Source organism: Struthio camelus, chromosome 1 (assembly GCF_040807025.1).
Source record: "Struthio camelus isolate bStrCam1 chromosome 1, bStrCam1.hap1, whole genome shotgun sequence".
NCBI classification, from domain to species: Eukaryota; Metazoa; Chordata; class Aves; order Struthioniformes; family Struthionidae; genus Struthio; species Struthio camelus.
Genome location: NC_090942.1, coordinates 199,888,195 through 199,911,740, shown reverse-complemented (window position 1 = coordinate 199,911,740; position 23,546 = coordinate 199,888,195). Strand labels below are relative to the sequence as shown.

Sequence of the window (23,546 nt, the reverse complement as noted above, 5' to 3'; positions counted from 1 at the left end):
CACATCAATCTCAGCTCTGTTGTTTTGATAGAAGAAAGTCAGGTGTAGGACAGAGGGACCTTTGGCAGCGGAGGAGGCTGGTCCACTATGCTCGGGCGTTGGGATGGGATTGAGTGCACTAGGGTTTAATCCTGCCGGTAATAGAGATTGCCTCAGCGACCCTGGCGCTATTGTGAGATCACTGCTTGCTTCAAATCATACAGAAACTGTAGGGATGAATTCTTTCACATGTGTTGGGCATCTCAATATCACACCACTGGTGATGCTGGAAAGATGCCAGCAAGATGCCAGCATATAAATATGTCAATAATAACACTTATTTTTACATAAGAAGTGGTAAGAGCTGATAGAGACTTAGGAGAAATTACATTAATATGCATGTCATGGTTCTCCCACCTTTTGTGTTGTAGTAATACAAAAAAACCCACCAAAAATATATTTTAAATAGGGATCTTAAAAAGCTGCTATAGAAAGATTAACTTCAAAACTGTAATAAAGAGAATGAATAAAACTAAATATAAAATGTGTGTTTATATGCAGAGTTCTGTAGTCTCTGCCTATGTATATTACAGGCTTTATGTTTATACCCATTATAGCCTAAAACTGATTACATGTGTGTACATGTAATTATTCATTATTTATATATGTACATATATACAGGCATATATGCATGCACAAAGTTATGGGCTATAGGTATTATAGGTTTATAGTTAATCTTTTTCACAACACTTTTTAGGTATCCCATTCTACATACGTACATGTGTGAATTTCTGTGCTGTATTGACCCTCTGAATCCTCAGTTATTTTAAATCCAGGAAAGAGGATTCCAGAGTGCCTATTGCTGTGCTTAAACATGATCCACACTAGATGGTAGACCTGGTGGTAGGCCAGGAACCCTGTTCTTCTGGAGGAACTTTAGATGTGCTCAGAGGATGAGTGCAGAGCCTGTGGCCCTGCAGAGGAGTATTAACTCATTTGCTGCTGGTCATCTGATCCTGCCTTTTGAGTGCCAGATTCTTGGCCATTAAGTTGGACACTCCAGTCTGTCCTCCTGGGTGTTTCACAGTGGTCCTTCATCTAAGTGAAAGTATACTTTAAAATATTTGGTGGAGTGGGGCATGTTCTATCAAACTAGCTAAGGTTTCACTGCATTGTTTAACCTGATCTTTCACCAGTGAAATCAATTTATTTGGTAAAAGATGCTGTTTTCTTCTGTGGAATGCGCATACTGCAGAGCATTTTAAAAAAAGAGTAGGAAAAAATATTGTGCATATACTATTTATATGTTCTATGTAATACCACTATTTAAAATGTAGGGTACACATACTGAAATAAAAGTAGAAGCTGTAAAATTTTCTGATTATAATGAAATATTTTGATCTTATTTATGGAAGGACTTTTATAGAATAGTTTGTGAATGAAATAAGGAGAAAGTAAGTTAAACATGATCTTGCAAGGAATTGGGGTCTACTTCTAAATAAGATGGCAAATTCAAAGTAATAAACTGTCATCTCATGAACTTTCTACTATGTTTATTTTCTATTGGGTATAAAATATCACAAGAATGGACTTTTTACTAATATTTTTATGCTTATTGGTTAGCTAATCTTAGGCTAAAAATCTAATCTTCTTCACATGTAAACGTTTCGTTCCGATGATGTTTGGGGACATTTGGAATCGGATACATTTAAAACACCAGTGAAATGATTTACTATATATCCTTTACACAACAGATTCTATGGACTGATATATAAAGACTGTTCTGGAATTAAAAAAAAAAAAGCTCCTCCATTTGGGATACTTAGTAAATTATGCAAAATGGCTAATTAAACTCTACATCTCTGAATTTAGCTTGGTTATACATAAAGTAAAACATATTGTAATTCCTTGAACAGTAAATAGGAACTGTATTATGCCCACCGTGGAGGGAAGCATTGATTCTGTCAGTGCAGGAAAGAATTGATGCCCATGATGCCTCTTTATCATTAGGATAGTTTGTTTATAGACTAAGCAACTCCTTGGTACAGTTAAGAAAATATAGATGTTCTCCTTGGACTTAAATTACCCAGGAGTTTTACCCTGTGAGGTGCTAACTGCATACTGTTTCCGCTGAAGACAATACATGTTGGAATACTCAGTACTTTATAAAACATACACTGTTGTTTGCCGAGTACTAATATTTTGATTTTTTGAAATCTAATTTCAACAACTTTTGTTTTTCTTATCTCTATTGCTAATTCTACACGTAACAGTAGACAGCGTACACACTCTGTTTGTGGGACATATATATATATTTTCTGTTTCTAGTAAGAAAACAGAGGTACAGCTCATATGTACAGTGCTTTTTAACTGACAGTCCAGGTTTTCCCCATCTCTGTTGATCTTGTTTCACCTACAGGCCTTGCCTCTTTGCCTTGAAGGGCAACCTGGATCAGATCTGCTGGGATAGAGCCCCTGCAAAGCTGTGTCAGCAGAGGCATGCTCAGATTTTGGGTGTGGATCACGATCAAGATGAATGAATGTGTAGCAACATATTAGTGACAATGCACAGAGAACTGGTGTTGCAAGGATAGGAACATAAGCCTAGAAAAGTTCATCCTGGGTCATCAAAACCAGTCCCTTCCTGTTGCAAACATCCAAGTCCTATATTCCCTTCCCTAAACTGATCAAATTTCAGCTGAAGAGTTTAAAATCTTTTCTTCTGCTCATAAGGGAAGACTGTTTCAGAGCCTTTCATGACTGGAAGACGTCCGTATTTCCAATTTTGCCCCCTTTTATTCTTACATAAATGTATTTTTTTAATGCAAAGTACTTTTCCCTCTCCTAGCATTTACCTCCCTGATATCTTTATGTAAAACTGTCATTTTTTTTATCTTACTGTAGTTTTCTTAAGCTGAAACAGGCATGTACTTATAGGATACCCCTCCAGTGATATACACTATATAGGTCAGAACTGACATCTCTGAAATACAGGTGACTAGAGCTGTGCATGGTTCCAGCTGAGATCTCCCTGAGGATTTCCATAAAGTATTTAAACTTCGCTCTTCTCTCTTTCCTGCAGCCTAAAGTTGTATTTAGCTTTTCCAGAGCTGTACTGTACACATAGTTCATAGTCAACCTATGATTAATAAGTACAGTACTCTTTCTTTGTTATTTCCAGTTGACGAGTCCCCATCTTCTACTTGAAATTCTTGTCATTTGTCCCTAAGATTGTGACTTTGAACTTCTCAGTATTTTATGCTTCTTCTCGTGTCCAGTACTGTAGCCCGAGATATCATCCAACTTACCAAGCACGATGTTTTGACCCCCCTCTTGAATGACAGTGCTTCCCAGTGTCTCATTAGCACACACCAAATTTTTTGCTAAGGTCGCTAAGGAACATAATTGCCCCTAGGACTGATCTTTGAACAGCTCCATTAAATCTCTCCACTCAGCCCAGTAGTGCCATTTACTGAAACTTCTCGTTAGCTTCCCCTCAGCCAGCTCTTTCCCTGTGTAACAGTCCTTCCGCCACTCCCCTTCTTTTCTAGCCTAACCATTTTTCTGGTTGGCACCATATCTGAAGCCACTTGATTCCTAATAGGTGAGAGTTACTGTATTATCCTCATTTTTAAGTATCTATTCTCTTCATATAGAAAAGCACCATTCTGCTCTGCTGTGGATCTGCCTTTGGTGCCTCATGGCACTTGACAATTTTCTTTCTTTTTTAATGTATTCTTCCTTCTAGTATTTGATCCAAGTCCCGCATGCTGCTGAGATCGGACTAATGGGCCTGTAGTTGACTCTAGCGCTCCAGCCACTCTCCTTAAATTAAAAAGACTTGATCATTTAAAACCTTGGTCTGAACCTGACAGTTCATCCAGAATTTGGATATAGGGGTTGTCTACCCCCATGATGTCTCCACTTAGTTGAGCTTTTTGCTCCCATCTCAGTTGTAGTCATTTCCATTTCTGTATTCTCAGTCCCAGGGGCCTTGATGCCTTCAACCATATGGTCAAAAGTCCTCCATGCTGAGTGCTGAGATGAAGCTTTGTTTTACTATGGAGGCAATAGTAACTTGTCTCTTATCTGGAGCCTGTTCCCACCACCGAAAGCCCTCCTGAATTCTTTATTCATCCTCCTTGTTGTGTATTTGGCTAAAGAACTGTTTTTTTAAATAATTTTAGTTTTCATTGTGCTTTCTCAGCTTAAGTCTTTTCTCACCTTAACACTACACGCCTGGACCTGCAAGATGAGGCTTAATTTAAAGTGGATGAGTTAAGGTTCGGTTTCTCTAAAAGGATCTAAGCTAATCAAAGCACCTACCGCCCCTCCCCTAGTGTCCTTATCCCTTATCAGTGCCACCTTCCAAGTAGAATCAACGTCTAGTGGCTCAATTCACCCTTGCCAGAAGGCTAACACATGGCTTTTGCTTAATTTAAGTTCCACTTAAATATTTTATCTTCCAATTTAGTGCTTAAGTGGGTCTGTAGTGGTGCATAGACCTTGCTAGCTAATGTCTAGCTTAGATTTATCATCACACACAGACAGCAGATCTACCATTACTATCAGAGTGACTGAAGAAGGTGACTGCTTCACTTTAAAAGCATAACAAAGGGAGTAATGACATTTTTTTCTTTTCCTTGCCTGACAGTCGGATATGCTGCTCTAAACACTATAATGGACAACTCTCTTAAATATTTGTGGCAATTTGTCTAAAAGTGGGATAGTAATAGTATTAATAATAGTAATAATATTACTATTATTTTACTATAGCAGTTAAAAGTTAGCACAGTTAGTAAGTTAGCACAAACCAGGAAGTTACATGAGCATTTAGATGTAATGTGACATAAATTTGACTGGAGAATCTGAGTGATTCTTACTTTTTTCCAAATCACTTCATGCATCGCTAGTCAGGCTAGAAAATATAATTAAACAAAAAATGCCTATCCAGAGGTGCACAAATCTGAGCCAGGGTAACATGGTACCTTTCCTACATGGAGACAGAGCTGTTCAGCATTAAAAGAAATGCAGTTTTCTTTTGTAAATTTGATTGTGATCAGACTTTCAGGAAAATAATGCTTTTCAGTTTAAACAGTTTTGGCATTTGCAGCACAAATATCGTCTTGGGTGTGAGTCATTGAACTTTCTTGCCTTATCTAGCAAGAACAGGCGAAAGAGAGAGCAGGGCAAAGGGTGGAGAGCGAGGGAGAGAGGGAGGGGGGGAGAAAAAAAGATCGCTCATGGTCTGGAGGTCGAAGTAAGGCAGCGAGGAGGGTTGCAGGCGGGAACGAGATAACCGGAAAATCATAGAGGCAAAACAAAACCGCTCATTGCTGGTCTCCATACGGAGGTAGCTTATGCCTGCGTTAGCACTTAACGCGTCGCCCCGAGCTCGGCTGAAGGCCTCGCGCGGCGGCCGGGCGTCGTTTGGGCGTGCGGCCGGCGAGGCAGGCGCCCGCGCGCTTCGTCAAGGTGGGCAAGGCGGGCGGCGGACCGGCCGGGGAAGGTTTCCCCGGCGGGATGGAGAGGGCCGGCTGCAGCCTGCCGCCCTCCCTGCGAGCGCGGGTGCCGCCGAAGCCGCCGGTGCCCTGGGCGCAGCGGGGGCGGACGCGCCCCCCGAGGACGCCGGGTGGGCGGCCGGGCGCGTGCGAAGCGCTCGGGGACGCTGGGGGTTAAAGGCGACGGCTAACTGGCTGCAGAGCGCTGGCGCTCTTAACATAGCGTGAAGGTCAGGATGATCGCCACCCGCGTGCGTCTCAGGGAGGACCGAGGCTCGCGGTAGCGCTCCGGCGTGCTTTGGGCTTTCGCTGTTTTAAGTTTCCAAACCTTCCCCTTTTGTGCTTTTGCTCGCGTGCGTTCGCGCGAGCGCGTTGCTGGGCGTGCTCCGCTCTGGGCGAACGTTTGCCCGTCAGAGAAAGCAGATCCCACTTCGGAGGAGGCTGGAGCGAGCCGGACGGCGTTAGTTTGCAGCCAGGGGAGCCCGGCTGTCTTCAGAGGGCGGCGAAAGCGGTAACTGCTCTGTTATTCTGCATCTATTGATCCGCCTGAGTCTGACGCTCCCGGCGGCGAGTGACCCTCCCTTCTCCGGCAGGAGCCTGACATGCTGCTGCCTCGCTCCTCCTCCTCCTCCTCCACCTCCTGCTCCTGGATTCCTCAAGTTACTGAGAGAAATAAGGTAGCGGAGGGTATCGCAAACGAACCGTGACAGCTTGCAGCGCGCGCGCACCTTCCCCGGGTGCCATTCCCGCTGCCTAGGACTCCCACCCTGCCATCCTGAATGAAGCTGGTTGCCTTTTCAGCAAGCCTGCCAGGATGGGCCAGTGCTGCTGCAAGCTTTATTACCGCCTTCAGTGCCTGGACAAGACGGTACTTTGCCTCTTTTTATCCTTCGGCGAAAGGGCAGAGAGATAGCCGTTACACTGATTAAGTCTGGGCTCCTTCCTCTAGCTAATGTAGGTAATGTGCGTGCAGCCGGGGGTGGTGGAGAGGGGAGTGATGCTCGTGTTATGGATGGTGTGCTGAATTCTCCTTCCCTAGGAGCAAGTCTGACCGTTCCTTTCACACACACTGCAGTGCCTTACATAATTTTATCCTGCAGTCCAAATGTAAGAGTTGGATTTTCGTGAAACAATAAGGGACCACTGACATGTTCTGTAGTAACGGCCGGCTTGATTTCTTGTTATGCATTTCATACGTTTTTAATAGACCTGAGGAGTACAAGTTACAAAGGGTCCCTGCATGGAGTTTTAAAGTTTGGAGAGAGATTTTTCAGCCTCTGACTGTCCTAAGGTTTTACCTCTCTGTTATTCCTCCTTTCTAATGTGTTACAAGTCTGATCTAGAAGTGAAACAAGGTGAAAACACGTTTTCTTATGTCAGGCTGAATCTAAAACAAGCAAATTCTCAGACACCAGAATGGGTCGTGTAACAAACGCCAGTGCAGAGGTAAGGACTGCAGCTACAGGTAGCTGGAGAGCAGCATGTGGGAGAGAATTTGTATGACAATTTTAACACATAGCTTTTCTTGCTATTGTTTTGGACGTTTGCCTGGGTTTTAAGTACATACAGAAGAGGGAGAGAATGAACATATGCATTTAATTTTCTTAATAGAAAGTGTCTTGGCAGAAACGCATGCTCATGCAGTATATTTTTTTAAGAGTTTGGCTTTTTAAAATACTCATATGCTAGGTGTAATGAAAAGCTGACAGTGTCTCCCACTTACCGAATAATATGTTCAAATATAGCTTGAGGTATGCGGCTAACCAGGTTAAGGAAAATGTATGGTTTAATGCAAAACTTGTTAAAATACAGTGCCTGGGAGATAACTAGGTGATCAGTTCTGCTTGTAAACTCTAACCTAAAGAGAGTTATGGGGGAGGAGTACCTGCTATCCAGCATGATTGAAACAGCAGTGTTAAAATGTCCCTTTTTGGAAGGAGGACTGTAGATCATTCTGAACATCCGCTGCAATGGGATTCAGCTATTGCTGCTACTAGTATCATCTGAAATATTCATTGGTGCAAGAGAGCTCCCAATGTATATGCTTTTCCTTCCAAAGCTAATACAAGGCCTTACCCCAGGGAACTCTGAATAAAGCACCACAGTGACTAAGCACCATTTGCAGGTCAATTTCTTTTTTAAAACCTTTTCGAAGTGCTGGATATAGAAAAGCTATTTTGAAAGAATGGTTTTAATAACAAGTGCCACAGAGCATCTGTGTGCAGTGCATATTTTTAAGACGTATCGTAGAGAACTGGGCAAAGCTCATGGAGATACTGTACATATGCCGGGAACTCAGAATATATCATATTGAAGTATGCTGGTTGGCAGAGAGGAAAGAGGTGTCGGCCTGGGAAGGCAACACCAGGCTCCCACATTTAGTTCCTAGCTCCGCTGGCTTCCTATACAGATCTGGGCAATTTTCTGACCCTCTTGGCCTAATCTGACCCATTTGTGAAGTCAACCTACTATTGTTTGCCTATTGTTGAAAAGTACTCTGAGGTTTAATTAATTAGGATTTCTGATGAGTTAATATCTCTCAGGTGGTTTGCAGTTCTCCAAGGAGAGGGACTTTAAGGCAAACTTCAGCTCTGCTTCCCCACCCTACAACTATTCCTGGTCCAAAGTAAAATCTTGACCTGTCTCCCTGATAACGTCTTCTCAAGGAAGTCTAGCTGTCAGCTGAAGCTCAATGCAACTAAAACAGAGCTTTTCCTCTTCCCTCAAGCCTTCCTTACTGCTTCCCTTTTTAATCCGTTTAGACAACACCAGCATCTTGTCCATCCTCAGGCTTGTATTGCATGCCATATTTTAGCAAGGTATTTTTCCAGGTCCTCATACTCAGTTATATCTAATCCTACAAATTTTTTCTGAACAGTATCACTAAATTATACCCACTGTTACTTCACTGGATGAATTCCTCCTTCCTTTCTACCTCTCTGCCTACTGCCTGAATACCTGCCAGTTTTCCTGGAGCTATTTGGATGTTGCACCAATACAAGTCATATCCCAGGCTGTCCTCAGGGAGTTTGGATTTGAATAGGGAATGCATAAGTGCCATTTTTCAGTGACTATTTTACTTACTGAAATGCAGTCTGCTGCTGAGTCTTTTATGGGAGAAATATTAGGAGGTCTATATTTTACAAAGCCAACCATAAGAGAAGGAGTTGTTACAGCCTCTTTTATTCAACAGAGAAGTAGTTTAAGCACACAACAAACATGTCATTCTACTTATCCTTTTTTTTTCTCCAGCTGAGGACATAGGAAACCATATTTCAGATACAAGACTTAACCATTGTGTTGTATAGTACAGGTATGAGAAAGAAGGTTTCCTTCATCTCTGTCATGAGTACCATTTTATTTTATAAAAAATACTTCATTATCAGAGTCATTTCTTGGGATGCAGCCAATGGAAAATCTTTCTCGTAGGTCTTCCAAGGAATAATTAAATCGATCATTCATTAAAAATACCTGAAAAGGAAATGCTGCATTCTACTTTATACAAAGCACACTGTCTTTCTTTCAGATTTTGGCAAGAAAAAATAATTCCAAATTAGATCAAAGCAGTTTTTTCTCTCTTTCCATTTAACTGACCCACTGAAAAATCAGATATTTGTGCAATCTTCATATAGTGTCTATGACGCCTTCACCCTCTGGAAACAGCTGTGTCACTACTATGGCAGCTGCGCCTTTTTAAACTTAAGTTGAATTTGGCCCTCAGTTACTCTCAGTGGTTCAATTCCAACCAGTGGCCCAGCAAAGGGAGGCTACAAGGCTCCTTCAATATGTTGAGCCTATTAGACACAAAACTCTTGGGAGGGCAGCAAAGATTCCTGCCTCCTGTCTTCTGTTTCAAATATTTTATTGATATAAGTATTAATGAAGATTGATTAATTCAGTGGGATATCATGTTAATTTTGTTTCTTACCCGTTTGTTTTGTCAGACTTGTCCTTGTGTGCTTGCGAATTTTCTAATTCTTTTGATGTTTTGACATTGGACTTATACAAGTCTCAGCATCAGATTTGATAGCTTTACATTTTCTCGTCAGAACCAGTTTTGCTCTACTGTAATGTTGGATTTACTAAGCACTAGCATTCCCAGTTCCCTGGCTGTGCTGGTACTGAAGTGCTGGTTATGTGTAGGATCACACTGATGGTAACAAGGAGAGGCTTTTTCATTTCATATTAGTGTCAAGTTTACACTGGTCCCAGGAATATGTGCAGTCCAAACCTGTAATGTTACACTGACAGAGCAGGTTGTGGTAACAGGACATGTCAGGGATTTGAAAGTTCACTGCACATCTAGGAGACCGTGAGGCTGATACGAGGATTAGCTGAAACTACACCTTGCCGCTCTCTCGTGAGAGGAAACCAAGGACAAATCTCTACAGCCCTCAGGAAAAGGTTCTGAAATCAAGAGCTCTGGATCAAGGGTGCCGGGAGAACTTAGGACACTGGATTTGTGTCGTCTTGTTCTGCGAAACAACCCCTTGCAGAAGAAGGACTACTTCAAAACTTGGCACCAAGTGCTGTCCTCACAGATCTGACCTCCCAGGAGACCTGAATACGAGTCCCAGAAGAGCGCTTGGAGAGCTCTGACCAAAATAAAATACAGTGGAAGAAATATTTGCAGGGAAGGCACGTGACAGCAAAGGCACGTGAGCTGTGCCAGCTCCAGCTGGAGGCTGTCCGCAAGACAGAGCATGCATCATCCAAGATAACATAAATATCAAAAAGCAATTCGTAATAATTTTTATGAGACAGTACGTAATTAGCTGGGGCTCAAAATTTTTAACAATTTTTTTTCTTAGGATGTCATTTTTTACTTGCTTTTCATTTTCTTCGTGTAAGTAAGTAGAATGAAAACAATCCCATTGAGTTCTGCATGTCTGTGGGTGTTGGCAATGATTTATACTGAGCTTCCTTACTTTAAATAGGTTTTGTTTTAAATAGTTGGAGCTGGTAAAATGAGTGGGTGCTTCCCATCTGTGAGCACCATATCCAGTATATTCCTGTGCAGATGCCTTCAAGGGCACCAATCCTGGCAGTGTCTCCTGAGCACTTCCTAAAACAGCTCTAGAGAGTTAATCAGACCACATGGGCAGATGCAGTAATACGCTCCAAAAGGGGAAACCTTATCTCCAGTAGGACTACTGTTTTGGGAATCCCTGTGAAGGACTCTGTTTTGTAACATATCAACCTCTTCTACATGCAACATTTTTTTTCATGTTTTTTTTACTAGAAAACAAAGCAAAACAAAAACAACAGAATTTCACGTTGTTCTGTGCTTAATGCAGTTCTGGTCAGGCCTGAGGACCCCAGCTAGTCTCTCAGTTTACAGCAAAATTTGCCACAAAGCATATTCCTTTGAACTGGTGGGAATCATCCCAAAAGGACAGGGCATAGATTTTTACTTCAGATTCCAGATGTTTTTAATTTCCTTGTATTACTAAAAATAAAGCAGTTTTGTAATATCTGATCAAAGTGGTTATTAAGTTCGCTTTAATAAAACTAAAAGTTGCTATGATGGTTAGGGGGCATAGTAAAGACTATGCATTTATTGTTCAAAGGGAGGCGTCTATAGGCAGAGACAATGGGGGTGAGAGGAGAAATCGTACCATTGAAATAAAGGTGCGTTTCTGTCACCTGAGAAGTACCTATTGATTACCTTAGAGAGAGAATTTAGAAGTCTTTAGGAAAAGTGGCGTTGCTGCATGCCCTCAACTTGTCTGGCCCTGTTGAAACAAGTAAATACTGTCCTTCCCTTTACACACCTTTTAAAGCTATATATATATGTATATATTTGGTAGCATTGCATAGTTCAAGGTGGCCATAGGGCATATAATGGCACAGTCCAGAGGACCGTGGCCCAAGGGACCACGGGGTCACCCCTTGCCTACCTAGCGTGTTGCTAAGAGAAATGATATTGTATGTATGCAGTTCGTACAGGCATGGACTTTAAAAATAAACTAAGCACACACGCACAAAGATGTATATATTACCCTTTTTCGTTATGTCTGAAATGGTACAGCCTCAAGACGATGGTGTTTTCTCACCAGGAAGGGTAGTAAGTGTCGGGGGCAAAGTGTGCGCCACCAGAAAGCCGGCAGGAAGGAGATGTGTTCTGCAGGTCAGCAAAGGAATTGGGAATACAATGGGAGATCTTCTGTTCATTTTATTGTTTCATTCTATCCTTCAAAAAAAGGATTTTTTTTCTAGTATCTGCATTTGGTTTGCTATATTTTTCATTCCTCAGAACTGAAAATTAAATAAAGGAAAAATAAACAAAAACATTAGTCTCTGAAATCTCCTTTTGACATTCATTTTGTTAAGTCAGAACTAATTTGCTATCCCATCTACAAGTGTCCTGCTGCAGAAGTAATCCTTTCTGTGCCCTAGATTTGTATTAGCCTTGCTTGCTTATGACTGAAAGATTTACTTTCTAAGATTCCTTTTAATTCCATTTGCTACTGGTCTGCCTTTTCTCTTGAAAATGATTTTTCCATAGTGCCACTTAAAGATTCTGGGTCTTTTCTAACTGGAAGCATATTTATAGTAGCCTGATCTAGTTTTCCTAATCATTGGTGACCTGCCTGGCAGGATACCTTCCTTTGTCTTCTTCCTAATGTGATTCAGGATACATTCCAATTTAAAGTGGTTTTATGCTTGTAGCATTTATACTGGGACTTACTGCAGTAAACTCCTGTATATTTTCCCGAGTCTTTTTTTGTCGATTTGCACAGCACTTATGAAATATCTACTGTCAAAGTCCTTGCCATTTTAGTAATGACACCGTAGTATTGTTAACATAAATCTACTTTATTTTTCTTTTGTTCAGTTCGTCTGTTTTAATTCCTTAAGTACTTTATGTTTCTTTTGAGAGAGGCGAAAGAAAGGAGCTCTTGTCCTTTACAAACAAGTTAAAATACCAGAATAAATGTGGAAATACAAGCAGGAGCATCAGGCCATCAGTAGTATCTGTATGTGTAGGGTAGGCCTCCTATGTAGAGAATGGTGTAAGTACAGTAATCTGCACTGTCCTGCTTGACTGTATGAGCACAGTACTGTGTTTAGAGGTGGTCAAATGCAGTCAAACAGGTGAAACTATTTTAACAGAATTAATAATACTCTCTTGTACATGCAGTCCTCCTCTGAATGGTGCACAGGCTGAACACAAAATGATACAGAAATGCAAATGTATTTTTAGATATATAGAAGTAATAGTGTATCTGTGCTGTCCTGTGCACGTGGGCTTGTGTATATGCATCCATACAGATGTGACATATTTGTTGCCAGTGAGTGCTGGCTGCTAAGCTTGATTTAAAAATTGAATGAGTTCATTATAATTCCCTTTCCCCCCCTGCCTGCCAAAAATAAAAAAAGATCTGACCAGTCAATGTAATCTGCTTTACCAAATGAACATGTGAAAGTGCTTATCTGGGATAAACCTGGGGACCATACATATTTCTCTCTCGTTTTCTTTAAACAGAATGAAAGTGCCCTTGTGAAAGAAAAGGAGTTGTCAGTGGAGCTTGCAAACATCAGGGATGAAGTGGGTAAGTAGCACAAGCACAGTGACAGTGAAAGTGTTTCTGTCACTTTACACAGAAGCCACTATTCCCTGTGATGTGATCCTGGCGCAGCTGCATAGACATAATAAAGTATCTCCAGAAGCCCAGTGGCAAGGGGCTTTGTGGCCTTGCAGGGAACAATAATTTTGCCTCTTGCTTGTTGTGGAAGCAAGTTTGTCCCCATATACAATGGAGCTAGTCGTGCATCGTCTTTACTAGACAAACATTTCTGCATACATCTATCGCTTCTGTTCTCAAAGACCATCCGCACGTGCCGCCCGGGGAAACAGTCGGACGAGCAGCGGGCGCTCTGCGGCTGTTGCAGTGCGCTGGGAGCTGGGAGCACAGGACCTTTGTCTGCAGCTCAGCTACAAACTCTCAGACCCCAAGATCAAAGCAGGCTTATTCCTATCTCTGAAGGCTTTATTTATCCCAGGGCAAACGAATGGTGAGCAGGAGGGAGGAAGGGCCCTGGCTGGTGGACTGGGTGCACCTCTCGGCTTTGCCTGCATGGCAGACCCCAGGCACGGGGTCCCACACGTTGTGCTGTGGGGCAGGATGGAGGCTGGGCCGGCAGTGGGCAGCCCCCATGCCTGTGCAGTGCATGGGTATGGCCTCGGGGGCAGCGTGGGGAGACAGGAACCCATGGGGGCTGGCGGCGGTGGCTAGGGGACTAAAAGGCTGCAAGGTTTGTGTATGCCAGGGCTAATGGGCAGCAGTGAGAGTTAGGGCACCAAGCGCATTGCACAGCAAGATCATGTATTAGCCCTCCCCATGACAGACTCTTTTTGTGGAATTGCCCACATTTCCAAAGGATGCTGCAACAACAGCAAAACCACTTCCAGTTACTCTCGGGTGTCTGTCTTCATCTATACGCTCTGCATTTCCACAGTGCTCGCAGAGGGGCTGCTGTGGCTGGTGCATTCCTTAGGAAGGGCACATCTGAAGGTCTCCCCTCTCCCTTGAATACCCATTTGTTATTTGCAAGGCCTACCTATTTCTAGCAGGTTGGATTTGCTCGTTTTCACCACTGGGGATACAGCAGGAAGCAGAGGGCTGATCCAGTCTGGCGCTTGTGAGCGGTGGTGACAGGTCAAGGAAAGAGAGGTATAGTGCTGGAGACCAGGAGCTCTGCCTCCGTTTCCACCAGTTTTGTACAGGTGAAGTGAGTACGGAGCACTGGAGCTTTTGCTGGAGAGCTTTACCACTGGTATAATTTACTGCCTGTTTTGGGTCACAGAGCAGCATATTCAGTAATATGAAATCAGGTTCTCCATGCACCCTCTGCCCTTGCTGTTACAGTCTGCCTTGCACATGTGCATGCAGCAGCAGAAACTCCAGACACGCAGGTAGAAGGACTCACGGTAGGGATGCAATTAGGGCTTTTGCAGTAGCAGTCCCCAAAGGTCTCATACAAAGCAGGTTACAAGACTGGTCCTGACCTCTCAGCACCAACTCCATGATGAATGGCTGAGCTCTGACCCCGCAGGCTTTGCCAGCTGGCTCCTGTCACCAAGGAGAGGGCCCGGCGTCTGGGGGAGCATTGCAGGGTCGTGCAGCCCCCTCTGCAGTGCCCTATCTCTCATGGTCATCAGAGAGCACCGGGCAGCACGGCAGTTGTATGGGTGAGCGCTGCAGCCCTCAAAGGGTCCTCCCTGAGCACCTGCGGGTGCTGCTCGTAGACCTGCTATCCTATCCGATCCAGCACTTCTCATTCAGTGCACTATGCATGGGTGTTATTGTTGTTCACTGAGTTGTTGTTATAAAATTAATATGTATTTTAAGCAAAAAGAAAACTTGCACAGAGACTGTCCAGGGAAGGCCTGAGGTAGTATCATGGAATTCATACTTTTACATTTTTTCTTTATTGAAAATATTTGCAGGAAAGTTCTTGGTTTTGTTTTGGTTTTGGTTTTGGGTTTTTTTTTGTGTATTTAAAAGAAAGATTGGCAGAATATTCTCTAGTTATGCACAAAAAGATGAACACAGGAAGGCAGTTCAGGATGGTAGGATGATAAAAAATTCATCAGCAGGATACTTTTCTGATCTATATGAGAAATATTTCTGCCCAGAGAACTTGTGGAGTCTCTGTCCTTGGAGATATTCAAAAGTCATCTGGACAGGGTCCTGGGTAACGTGCTCTAGGTGACCCTGCCTGGCAGGGGGGTTGGACTAGATGAACTCCAGTGGTCCCTTCCAAACTCAACTGTTCTGTGATTCTGTGGTGTATCAATAGATACGGAAGATGAATGTATGTGGGTTTTAGTATATGTTAGAAAATGCTGGACAATCTGTTTTCTTTTGACATAAAATATAAAATTAAGTTTTCTGAAACAGCCAGTGTTTTAACTTTCTGAGCAAGGTGAAATGGCAAAGGCCGAGTGCAGGAGACTGGCTCTCGTCAGTGCGGATCTTTGCTGCCTCTGAAGCAATGATGCAAAGCTGAGGTTGTGGGTGCTAGCAGAGATGTGTAACCCACCTGCACAATGGGAGAGTTATTTTAGTGTCCTTATCAGATGGATATATATTGCACAATAAAGTATATATTCCTCCAAGTTTTATGCAAATATGAAGAAGTCTTGTACTTGACAACAGCAATTATAGGAAAAATTTAGGGAAAATATACAGATCTTAACAATTCCTTATTTATTTTGATGACAATCAAGTTGTAGTTCTGACTTGTCTCAGTCACTTTGAAAATGAGTTTCTCATTAATTTAAAATTAAGCGGTCCAGTGAAACAGTATGGGTGTTGGTCAGAAATTCCTGATTTCTCATGTGTAAATTCACCATGTTAGACTTTCACTGATACCAATGCCTAGATGAATCAGGAAAACAAGACTAGACTAGCCGGGCCTGATGGTATTTGGTCCAACATTCAGTTGTTTAGACAATAGCTCTAATTTAGTACCGGGGCCTGCAAGGCTGGGCTGCAGCTGGTTTCGTGCAGGAGGGTCAATCCATTAGTGACATTTCATTTTCCCTCACCTTCTCAACTTGGCTTGAAATGAGTTTGATCATGTGGGATGCACAGTCATTCAGAGGTCTCTCAGACAGGGAAATCAGAGCAGCTCAGTGCTAGGGGAGTAGGGATGCAGTGTCAACCATTCTCATTTAACCTCGTGCAGGCTGTCATCCCAGGAAATGCCATCTTATGTTAGGGTCACTTCCAGTGTATAAGCGGAAACTGAAATATCTACAGAAAAGGGGGGGAAAAGCCCACCTTAACTCTATTCAGTAGCAGTTGATAGCAGTGTTTTGTTTTCCCGTAAGTGGCTGTGGAAACCTCTAGGAGCTGCTAAGTTTTTACTGGCATTTTGCATTCCTCTTGCCCTTTCTATGGGCACTGTGTCCCTGCTGTCTTGCCATGTGCCTGCACTGTGCACTCTGTGCTTTGTATGTTTTCAGCCTTCACATGTTAAAAAGAAACATGTGGCTGTCTCCAGTGCAGGGTTTGGGGGCTGTGTTTGGGTGACCAAGTATGCTACCTACCCGGTATGGACACAGGAGTTTGCTGTGGTCTCGGCATTTGGGGAAACACTGAGCTGTTCAGAGCCCTTGTACCCACCAGGGCTGTCAGGTCCATGCTCCTGGCTGAGCTAGCAGGCATGTCACTGCAGCTAGGAGACTTCATCTCCCTGTTTGGATATGGCCTATGTTCTTAAAGAAGAAAGTGAATGTGCTAAACATGTGTCTGATCAAATACATGTGAGTTTCAATAGCTCTGAGTGGGGAATAGGAATCCCATTCATTGCCAGAAAAAGTGAGGAAGCAATAGCAAGAGACAGTATATAAGCTTGAAAATGTGCTGAAAGTGGGACATACTTGAAAGAGGTTTTTATTTGCTGATATCTACCATGGTTGTCACTTTAAAAACTCATAGGAAAAAGAACAATGTTCTATTACTCCTTCACTTTACACACATTTCTGCATGCCACCATGAAACTCTTTTATATGAATCTGAAATGTTATGTGTTTTGTTTTACCTAACTTGCAGCTAATCTGTCTACTTACCTAGTTTACTTAAGCTCCATCTGTAACTATGTAATGCCACTATCTAAAAGGTCAGATTCTCACTTAGTATACATCAACAGCTCCATTAATTTCTTCCAGCTGAGGGTCTAGCACATTTTATCCATGCTTATTGTGCAGCATCTGGTGCAAGAATAACTACGTTCTGGTCTTATGCCATTTACTCCATGTCAATATTGCACTCGTATTACCTTTTTTAGTGACTTTTTTTTTAGCACGAGACAAACTCATTGTTCCAGTATTCATATCCCCATCTTTAATAGCAAATGTCAGTGTTATCCAGCAAAATTAGCAACTCTTCTGTTCAGCTCTCTGTAGTCAGGCCTCTGCTGGAAGCAATTCAGTCTGGTTCAGCAGAGCTACCTGCTGAAGCCTCAGCTGGTTGAAAGCTGGCTCCAGCAAGCCAGGCTCTCCAGAGCTGGTACCTGCTCCTAAGGAGGGTGATGGAGCCACAGACCTTGTATGTGGCTGCATAGGTGTCTTCTCCAGCTGCTCCTCTCCCAATAGACTCAGACCCAAAGTCCCACCTCATATTTAAGGAGAGATTCAGTCTTTCCTGCCCACCTCAGTCCTTGGCCTAATTGCCCTGGGTCTGGCAGACAGGATGACAAGCACTCCTCCCGGTTAGAAGTGTTTCGTATTCAGCACAGGGCAGATATCCTAGGCAGTGGCCTCATTACTCATCTCCATTAGTGGTTTTGGTTTGGTGTGTGGGGAACACAATTCCCCTGCTTTCCTCTTCCTTCCTCTGTGCACCTGCACTGAGGTTGATTTGAAAGGCTTGAATACTTTTGTGTTTCAGGTTATAGATATTTGTGTTTCAGATTGACTTTCTTTTATTTAGAACATGTCATTTCATTGCCCAGCCCTGTGTGTTGGGTAATCTCACTGGAGAGGTTGTAGATGGACAGGTTTCATTACAGTGCCAATTTATAGCTTGAGTAAGTTTCAATTCTACTGAAACCGGAGCTGCAAGCTTTATGCCTGGTCCTCCAGCTCTGTGATGGCTTTACACACCAAGGAAAACTAGTTCAGGACATGGCACTCTAGAGTCACTCAACAAAAACAGGAGAGAGAGTTTAGAGCTATAGTCCAAATCACGAAGAGACAAGAAATGTCCGCTAGTAACTATATAAATTGTAGATGTTTCTGTTCAGCTACGAGACAGGTGGGAAAGCTTTCCATGCGCTGTTGCTGTGGTCATAGGCTCACTGGTCTAGCCACCCTTTCTCTCTTTCTATTGAGGAGCAGAAATGGGCATAAAAGGGCCAGTGAGTCCATTTTAGCGCTCTGGAAAACACCCAGGTAAGAATAGGTCTACATTAGTGATATCTGTCCAGACATACTGAGCAAGTATGGATATTGCTACCAGTAAGTGTGGAAGCACAGACCTTGAAATAAAGTGAGAAATAGCTATGTGGGGGGGGGGAGGGTTAGGTGGTGTGCCTAAACAAGCTGGTGTGAATACACCTAATGTGAACTGAGATCACAGTAGTAGGTGACTTCTGTGACAATCTGATACTTTCTTAAAAAAATGAGCTCAGTCTGATAACATAGCGGAAAGAGTCAGGAAAGCACATCTTTTGCCACATGCAATAAGCAAACGTAACCTGGCAGCCATAGCATGGATGTGTTTTGAAACATTCAGGAGTTACTTACCCAGAGAGGCAGCTGCTTCCAGTTCTCTGATTTATATCATCACACGGGTCTATGAGTGGCATGTACAGTTTGAAAGGCAAAGGGAGGATGAGTGGCCATTATAGATGGTAAATTCAAAAGCTGGTTGTTTTTTTAAGCCATCTATGGATCTAAATCAGAAGGAAGGTGTAACAACACCATTAAAAACACATCTCTTCTTTTTCCAATGTGTCATTCTGAATATAATTGTCATTATTGTTTTAATGATTTCTTACCTGTTAGATCTTTGAAAACAAGCAAATTCAATCCCTAAGTGTAGTCTGGCTGACTTTGCCCAACTTGTATCAAACCTTCTATATCCGAATTGATTACAGCAGTTCTTCAGCAAAGTATAAGGCCAAGGAGCTGTCTATAACACTGCTGTACTGGGACCCCAGGAACGATACAGGGGAGGAACCAGATGGGGTAGCAGACTGAACATCCCATGACGTGATAAAAACTGTTGGAGTTGTCCCTCCTGAAACAAGTTCTAGACATGCTTGTGAAGCTGGAGACATAATCATTGGGTTAGTTCACAAGAGTAAAAAATTTACAGCTTCTGATTGTCTTCAGGATCAGCCTTTCATGTGAGTTTTCTGAGTCCCTGAAGCACACAATATAGTGCTTTGAATATAAAAATATTTTAAGCAAGTGTGCATTAGTGGATTCAAGATATTCTCCTCTATGGAGCTGGTGTGAGAGCCTGGTCTGTGGGATGAAAGCTTCTAGTGGATGGAAAATGGGATGAATGAGGAGTATGTCCTTTTCCCAGTTAAGTGGCTGATTGCACCCCTTGCATAACAACATGAGTCAGGATGCACCTCAAGAGCCCATGTGTCTTCTGCTTTCCGGGCATGTAACTGGAAGTGGATGCATTGCCAAGGCCATGGCTTGAGAAAAGGAGATAAGGAGAATCTTGTATCCCATATAAAAGGCTTTGTGTCAAGTGACTGTTTCTAATATCCAAAACAAAGTAAAAGCTCTGAAGACTTGACTTGGGAATCCAAGACTGTGCTGGTGAGGAGGGGGCACCAGTCAGCTTGCAGGTCTGTGGAGTTTCCTCCTTTTTATTATTGTATTTAATCAGATCCCAGTTTTACATGTTTTTTTTTTTGCAGGACTCTGCCTGTGCCTCTGTTCAAATAAATGTGGGTGTACGTGTGTGTGAGAACGAGCGTGAGCTGTTGATGGCTGCAGTTCATAGGAGCCCCAGTATCCTAATTCATAGGAACCGTATGTGCTCCAGCTGCACAGAGCCATTGCCACTGTTTGCTCCTAAAGAGTTCAGAGCCTGACAACCTGGTCTTGTCTCTGCAGCCCTCAACACGGCAAGATGTGAAAAACTACAAAATGAGAAGGAGGAGTTGGAGAGGCGATTTGAGGAGGAGGTGAGGAAGCTGCGCTGGCAGCAGCAGGAGGAGCTGCGGGCGCTGGAGCAGCGGCTGCAGGCACAGTATGAGGCCGAGATGGAGCGCTTGCAGGAGGAGCACAGGCTGCAGCTCGCGCGAGCCAAGGGTCAGCATCAGGAGCAGGTCAGTCACGTGCTGTCCACTTGTGAAAAGCAGAACATGCAAATATTGAGTGGGTTCTGGCAATTGACCATCTCTAACACGAAGACGTTCCTAAGAAACTGGTGACTGGAAGAATAACTTCCAGAACACTTTTACTGCATTTCTTCATTGTTATTTCCAACATTATTTCTGCATAGTAGTGCAGTACACTACCATGTATTTTTTTTATATATCTCCAAATGTTTTACCAATATTACAAACAGTAAGGCAAGCTCTGCTCCCCGCACGCACTTTCTCCCCAGTCCATCTATTCTAGTCAATTTAAATGAAGCAAAGTGTTGTAAAAGAATATGCCCAACACAAGTAAGGCCACCATAATCCTGCCCATCGTTATTTCAGATAAAGGGAGGCACGATGAAGTGATGGTGGCAATGTCGCGTGTAGCATAAATATCAAGCAGGTGATGCAGTCCAGGTTTTTTGACTCCTGCTGCACTGTTCAGGCACCAGATATCTATTAGATTGTACACGCCAAGTGTTTCCCCTTGTTTTACTTTCTCTAAGTAGGTAGGAATGCTCTCACATACAGCTATTTCAGTCTTGTAGCTGGAGTGAATGATCACTAAGTCGCCTACGGGCACTGCTCACACGGTGGCAGAGTGCCCTGCTGCGGCTTATGGAAACGATCCCTGCAGCTGACCTTTATTCATGTTTTGTATTGCACTTGGTGAGCAGCAGAGAGAGTTCTGATTTTTTCAGCAACAGCAAACTGTACCCAAGTTCAGGAACCACAGTTCGCAAACGCTTTTCTCATGATAATATCTGCCATGTTCAGGTGGACTCTGCAGTCTGAACCACGAGGCCGTGCCATGTCATGGACCCTTGCTGCTCTGGGTATGCTGCTGCCTGGGCCCCAGCCAAATGCCAGGGTCAGGAGCCCACGAAACATGAGCCCAGCCAGCAGATGCCCACTTGCCAGCGTTGTTTTGTCAGCCCGGGAGATTTTGCCAATCCCATTGCAGGTTGGAGGTGGAGGGTGAGTTTTTTACATTCTGAGGCAATGTAAATGTGCAGCAAAATTCTGTAGTCAGATATAGTCTGTGCGAGGGACGAATGAGTCCCAAGGTCAAGGAGAAGGCTTTGTGTCTGAACACTCTGTAGACACTGGGTATCTTCAACGCGCATTTTGAGGCTGGTGCCTGAAGCAGGTCTGTGAGGGGCACCACGGCAGCTTTTCTCGCAGCCTCCTTCCCTCAGTCCTGCACTGGGGACACCATTTAGCCTGTGCACACAGGATACAAACTTCAGGAAAACAGGCTAGCCTGCACTTTTTCCAAGGAAGGGAAAAAAAAAAAAGAAGGACGACACCAAAATGGAGCACAGTAGAGACTGCAGCCCAGTATCTATAAGGTCAAGTATTTGTAAAAAGGGAAATGATACCACTTACTGCCTGTACTTGATGTACTGTAAAACACTCCTGGGATGGGAGTGCAAATGCAACTTGATATGATGACACTTTTATATCACTTGTGTCCCAGCTGCCCTGTGTTACATTTATCATGTAATGCCCATGGTATGCCAGGGCTGGGGGCAGCCCCGATTCTCACTAGCGAACAGTCAGACAGACGGGTTGGACAGATACTCAGCATCCCAACCTGTGACCCAGTGCAAATGCTACCCCCTAATGCAAACAGAAAAGAGATGATAGGAAAATGTGTGGCTGAGCTGAACAGGCAGTTAGCAGCTATATTATGGGCTGCTTTGTAGCTTTCCCTCGAAAGAGAGCTGTGGGCAAGATCTCTATCCTCCTCTGCTCTCTAACCCCAAGTCGTCTGCTCTCTTCTTGTTTATTTGCTCTGCCGTCAATGGGCTCATAGTCTTTGATAGCTGATTCCAGTGAACATCTTTGTTAAGGATGTTTCTTCTTCTTTCTCCTACGTCAGGTTTTGGGTTGATTCCTCTGTGGGGGAGTTTAAAGCACTCTCTCTGGGTTTTATCCTTTTTAATTGCTATGCCTGTTAGTTGTTATTGATTTGCAGTCTTGTAAAGTGCAATAAAAAAGCTTAGCGTGCCTAGGCTGTTTTGTCCCGGAGAAACTCCATTTTTCTGTTTGTGCATTAATTTTTAAAGATGCATTAGAAGGTGCTGTAATTTTTTTTGTGTCAAAAATTTTCGCATTCTAAATAACTTTTTTTTTATCTTTTTATCTTTTTTCTGTAAGAGCATAGAGTCTGTGCTGAGGTGATTTTCTTGCAAAGCCCCTCAAATTTCCTCCTTTAGTTTCCAATGTGAAAGAGGGGTGGGGTTCCCAAAAGCTTAGGCTTTTGTTTTCTATTTTTATTTTTTTCCCTTGGCCATGTCAATGTGTCAGTTTGTCTAATAAAAGGTCTAACCTCAAGTCTTGCCTCCCTTGGCTCATCAGGCATTAGCGTTTGTGCAGAAATTTGTTGCGCAAGTCAACTTCTTATGGGGAGAGTTTATGGCTCACCTCTACTACGCTTCAAAGTGTTCCTGCAAGCTCCCAGGATAACTAGGGTAGATGACACTTTATTTTATCTCAGATTGATCAGTGCAAGAATGGATTATATAAGTCACACTAGGATCTGATGATTAGTATATTTTTCTGTCTCATGTTCTCATCTATTATGATTCTGTTAATTACCACACGCAAACAATGAACCAAATCTTTCTTTCTGTGGGGCAGACAGTTCTCCCTCCTCCAAGACCTTTGGTTTGCTCCAGAACTCTTCACTCCCATAATTACTGAAGTTAATGAAAATCTTTCACTCTGCTGCTTGAAAACAGCTACTGTGACCCTAATTACTTTGAGTTTAAGCCCATCTTTTCAATCCATGTTTCCTTCAGCATCTCAGGATGAGTTTTATTAACTTTTTCCTCCTGATTCATACACCACTGCACACTCATCCTGTGTCCAGTGTTATCCTTTTATCGCAGGAGGTTGACGTGAGGCAGACAAGAGCAAGGGAGCAGCAGTTCCACGGGGCTGCTGCCAGACTGGGCAGGTTTCTGGTTGGAAGATCAACCACCCCTCACAGCCCTGTGCTTTCTGGACCCAGACCTGGCACTTGACATCCCCACACACCTAGCAGGGCACAGCTCCTCCCTGGCAGCTCACAGCAGCTGGCTTACAGCTGCATTAGCAAAGCAACATGTTTTTCCACCCTGACTACCCGAGGCACACATTTTCCACCACGTTGGCCAGGACAGGTACTTAATAGTGTTGCCGTGGTGTTAGTTTTGCAGAGATTTTTGGCAA

The 23,546-nt window shown here is 43.2% G+C and overlaps 1 protein-coding gene across 6 annotated transcripts in view; it reads left to right on the top strand.

Annotated features, from left to right (window-relative positions):
* MTUS2 (microtubule associated scaffold protein 2) overlaps positions 1-23,546 on the top strand; it is a 326,089-nt gene that overhangs the window by 277,024 nt on the left and 25,519 nt on the right. For all 6 annotated transcript variants that reach the window (XM_068930158.1, XM_068930162.1, XM_068930156.1 and 3 more), the window contains 2 exons: positions 12,970-13,036; positions 20,077-20,291. In XM_068930158.1, coding sequence (XP_068786259.1) covers positions 12,970-13,036; positions 20,077-20,291 — 282 coding nt within the window. The remainder of the gene's footprint in view (positions 1-12,969; positions 13,037-20,076; positions 20,292-23,546) is intronic.